The following is a 4500-nucleotide window of genomic DNA, read 5'->3' on the forward strand; positions in this document are numbered from 1 at the left end:
TGCAGGGCTGGTGGGGAATCTATAGCCGGAGATAGCGGAAGCTATATTTAGCTGGAGGGAAAGGGAGGGGTGAGAAGGACAGTTGACCGGCACGTGAATCTAGAAGCAAATTTGACGGTGCGGAATAGGGTAGCTAGGCGGCCGCATCAGTGGCGAAGCTAGCCGAATGAATCGCCGGGGTCTTCAATATTATAAGCTGGGGTTATTAATGTTTACTTGCAGTGCAGAACAGTGACATTCTATTGCATTTGCCAAAATTCATTGGGGTCTGCCGACCCCATAAAAGGGCCTAGCTCCGCCCCTGGGCCGCATTGCCATCGCCGTTTGCAGTTTTCGGGCCGGGGTTGAAGCATCTGTGTCTGCATTCATTGATATAGTTGCACGTAACTTTATTTGCCAACTCCCAACTAAACTCGTCCCTTTGATAGTTAATTTGTATATGCTACCATTGGCATTCCTGGCCCTTTAAATACTCACTCCCACCACACCCTCACATAGTCACATATGGATGCAGCAGAGTAGCTGCTGGCACAGACTGAAGCGACGTCGTGCATAGAATAACGTACGTGGTGCACACCACCATATATATGGCGGTGGCACCTGCTGCCGCTATGCTTGAGAGTGCATCATGGACGTTTAGCAATGGCGTCATCGCCGGATTGCTTCCGGTTCACGTCCTGATGCTAGTGATCCTGGTGGCCGGTTTGGCCATGCTGTGGCGCCTTCACCGGGCGCGGGAGGTGTACCTCGTGGACTATGGCTGCTTCCTGGGAGAGTCACAGCACAGGGTCCCGTTCGCGACGGCCCTGGAGCACGGACGCCTGATGAACAAACTCATCGACGAGGAGAGCCTGAGCTTCATGGTCCGGCTTCACCAGAAGTCCGCGATCGGCGAGGAGACGAGCGTACCGGACTCGTTCCGCTGCATCCCGCCCGACTGCAGCATCGAGGCGTCCCGGCAGGAAGCCGAGCTGGTGATCTTCTCCGCCGTCGACAAGGCGTTGGCCAGGAGCAAGCTGAACCCCGAGGAAATCGACGCGGTCATCGTCGCGTGCAGCTTCACCACGGTGACGCCGGTGTTCGCCGACGTCGTGGTGAACAGGTACAAGCTCCGCGATGACGTGCAGAGCGTGAACCTGTCCGGGATGGGGTGCAGCGGCGCGCTCATAGCTATCGGCCTCGCCAGGAACCTCTTGCGGGTGGCGCCGCCGGGGAGGCACGTCCTGGTCATAGCCACGGAGATCCTCTCGTCCATGCTCTACACCGGAACCAAACGGGAGATGCTGGTGCCCAATGTGCTGTTTCGCATGGGCGCGGCCGCCATGATCATGACCAACTCGCCCGAGCGCGCCCGTTTCCGGCTCGGCCCCATCGTGCGCACGCTGACCGCCGCGCGGGACAGTGACTACCGGTGTGCGTTCCAGGAGGAAGACGACGAGGGGATCACGGGCATCAATCTCTCCAAGGACCTTCCCGTCGTGGCCGCGAACGCGCTCAAGGGCCACATCACGGCGTTCGGCCCCGCCGTGCTGCCTGTCTCCGAGCTCCTCCGGGTAGCGCTCTCCATCGTCAGAAACAGGCTCTTTAGTGCAGGGACGAAGGAGGGGCGCCGCTACTACCGCCCGTCCTTCGGCAAGGTGTTCCAGCACTTCTGCATCCACCCGGGCGGGCGCAGGGTGCTGTACGAGGTGCAGCGGGGGCTAGACCTCTCGGACCGCGACATGGAGGCGTCGCACATGACGCTGCACCGCTTCGGGAACATGGCCAGCAGCTCGCTGCTGTACGAGCTCGGCTACATCGAGGCCAAGCGCTGGATGAAGAAGGGTGACCGACTGTGCATGATCTCCTTCAGCCCGGGTATAGACTGCAGCAGCGTCGTGTGGGAGTGCGTCAAGCCCACGGCGGACACCGGCAGCGGACCCTGGGCCGGATGCATCCACCGCTACCCTGTGCCGCTTCCCAAAATTGTTGAAAGGGCATAACCAGTCGTGTTCAGTTACAGAGCTTCATCGGCCTGAGTTGCGTCGTCCAACTAGCTACCACGTACTATCCGGCATCCCCTGCTATGTAATGTATCTTATTCTACCTACATATAGGTTTGTATACGTCTCTCTCAGTCGGTAACCAGCCTGACCGAACCAACAACAACATGTACCCACACGGATAGAGTCCACGTAGGACTCCATGTCATACATCCTCTTGTTACACTACTCCGAAGTCCAAACTACGGCCTTATTTGTAATTGTCGGGACATCACTCCTGGTTCATAATAAAATCAAACATGTTTCTTCGCCTCTATTTCTCAAGGTTTTAAATCTCTGGCTAAGCTAGCCTCTTAGCTGCTGGCCTTCTCAACAGCTAAGTACAGCTATAGCCGGAGATAGCTGCAACTAAGTCATTTAGCTGTGTTTGAAAAGAAAATACAAAAAAAACACATGACCATGGCATAACTGGGTAACCATTACTAATTGATCCATAACCGACTGATAGGAGTACATCACAGGTTCATAGGAGTACATCATTCAGGTTCATAACATAATATTGAAACATCAGTTTCACAAAATTACATTATTTAGGAAACAAACAGAGCACTGAGCAAGAAGCTTTGCCAGATTGTTGTGCCATGGGGGCGGCATTGATGCTGCTGCTTCAATGCTCTGCCTCCACGACGCTGCTCAGCTACCAAACGCCGCCGCCAACGATTATTATTCGCTCTGCTTAGAGCCGCCGCCGCCACCGGTCGCCTCCGCACGCCGCCGCCGGTCTCTCCTCTCGAGTCCCGAAGCTACTGGCTCGCCGCCGGTCACTGCTGCCGCCTCCTCTTTTCTGCGGAGCTGGAGAGCAAGTGCTCGATAGGATAGAGTGGAGACAGGGGAGAGATGAGTGCTGACTCGAGTTACATATTGTCTTTGGTCCAGTTGGGCCCATTTTCTTCTTGGGCCAGGCCAGTTTTGAGGGTTCATAATTTAGCTATGCTAATTGAAGGCTACTATAGCGGCTATTGCTGACTAAATGGCACTATTAGCACCCAAGCTTTCTTAGCGTGAAAAACTGCACAAACTCTATTCACCACCCCTACTATGGAAACCTCGACTATGTATATTGTGTCATTTCTATAATTAAGCACACATAGTCCCAATGCTAATCATAATGTTCTCGGGTTTGAAAACTCTAGATCTGGTTCATCTTATAAGCTACTTATGGTTAAAATAAGGACCAATTTGGTACGACTTTGGCTCTTCCAAAAAGGCCTTCAACTCTGACTCCTCTAGTGGTGGAGCTAAAAGCCGTTTGAAAAACTTTTGGCAAAAATTACTCCAATGTCACTTCTGTTATAATTTGTGCCGAATTTGTGAGGAGTGGCCGGGAGAATCACGTTTTCATGGCCGCAGCTTCTCAGTACAAAATTGGCTCCAGGTCCTCCGTACTTCTTCGTTGGGGCCATATTATGGATGGCCACACTCAGTCGTGTCAAAAAGCCCTAAGCTGAAACTAACAGACAAACAATGCACTTTTCTGCAACTTTTTCTAGCCACGCTTATTCTCACATCCTCCACTTGTACTAAAAAGAAGAACCAAAATCAAACCTGCTTATTCTGATCACACTTTTACTCTATTTATACAACTTCTTAATGAAGCGCTTCCCATAGAAGGTCTTCCAAGCAAGGTCATTGTTCAATTGTAACAACGGTTGTAGCACCAGTCTGAAAGAGGTGAAGCTCGCCACCAACTCTTCTACCTCATTCAGAATTGTCAAAATTTCTGAACGGTGTATACCTCTGTTCTTCCAAAGAGAAACCAGCACCTGGCAATTTGTCTCGGCCACAATATGGTCTTGAGTGCCTGCCGGAATTAGACTAACCCATTCCTCGAGTGCCTCTGCTTCAGCTAATAGAGCCGATCTAACTGAGCTGAGCCGTCATGCAGAGGCCACTCGTAGTTGACCTGAGCTGCAGCCCACCACTGCTCCAACTGCTCCCACACATGAGTCCTGCACAAAAGCATCATCTATGTTGACTTTGAAGAAGCCTTCATCGGGTTTCCTCCATCGCTTTTCTTCCAGTGCCAATCATCTCCCATCTTCTGGAGTTTGGGAACTAGCATAGGTGGAAGCATGCCTCCAGTGCCTAGTCCACCGCCAACCTTGGTTTGACCGGTGATTTTTAGTATCGTCGATCATTACTGGAGTTCCAAAGCCACAACAGACCACACAAGATCACTTCTCAGTCTCCATCTTTACAGCAAGAGGTGTCCAACAAGTCCCTTGTCCAGGTTCTCATCAGGTTGAGCTTGGGGACTTTGATAGCCACGGGAGATTTGAACTTTTCCAAAAACTGATAGCAAACGTACATTGTGTCAACGCATGATACATCGACTCCTCACAATTGCCACAAAAGCCGCACACTCCTATTTGCTCGATATGTCAATGATGGAGATTTGCTCTTACATGGTATAAAGTCATAGGATACTCTCCACCAGAAGACCTTTACCTTTCGTGGC

General features: G+C 51.9%; 1 protein-coding gene across 1 annotated transcript; it reads left to right on the forward strand.

Annotated features, from left to right (window-relative positions):
- The first annotated feature begins 500 nt into the window (after positions 1 to 500).
- Positions 501 to 2298, forward strand: LOC136492979 (3-ketoacyl-CoA synthase 6-like). Its single transcript, XM_066489000.1, has one exon. The coding sequence runs from the start codon at positions 588 to 590 to the stop codon at positions 1980 to 1982; it is 1395 nt and encodes a 464-aa protein (XP_066345097.1). The 5' UTR covers positions 501 to 587; the 3' UTR covers positions 1983 to 2298.
- The last annotated feature ends 2202 nt before the right edge of the window (positions 2299 to 4500 follow it).

Source organism: Miscanthus floridulus, chromosome 11 (assembly GCF_019320115.1).
Source record: "Miscanthus floridulus cultivar M001 chromosome 11, ASM1932011v1, whole genome shotgun sequence".
NCBI lineage: Eukaryota > Viridiplantae > Streptophyta > Magnoliopsida > Poales > Poaceae > Miscanthus > Miscanthus floridulus.

What these genes read in the sequence shown, in the direction of transcription:
- LOC136492979 (XM_066489000.1), top strand. Translation starts at nt 588, where the DNA reads ATGGCGGTGGCACCTGCTGCCGCTATGCTTGAGAGTGCATCATGGACG.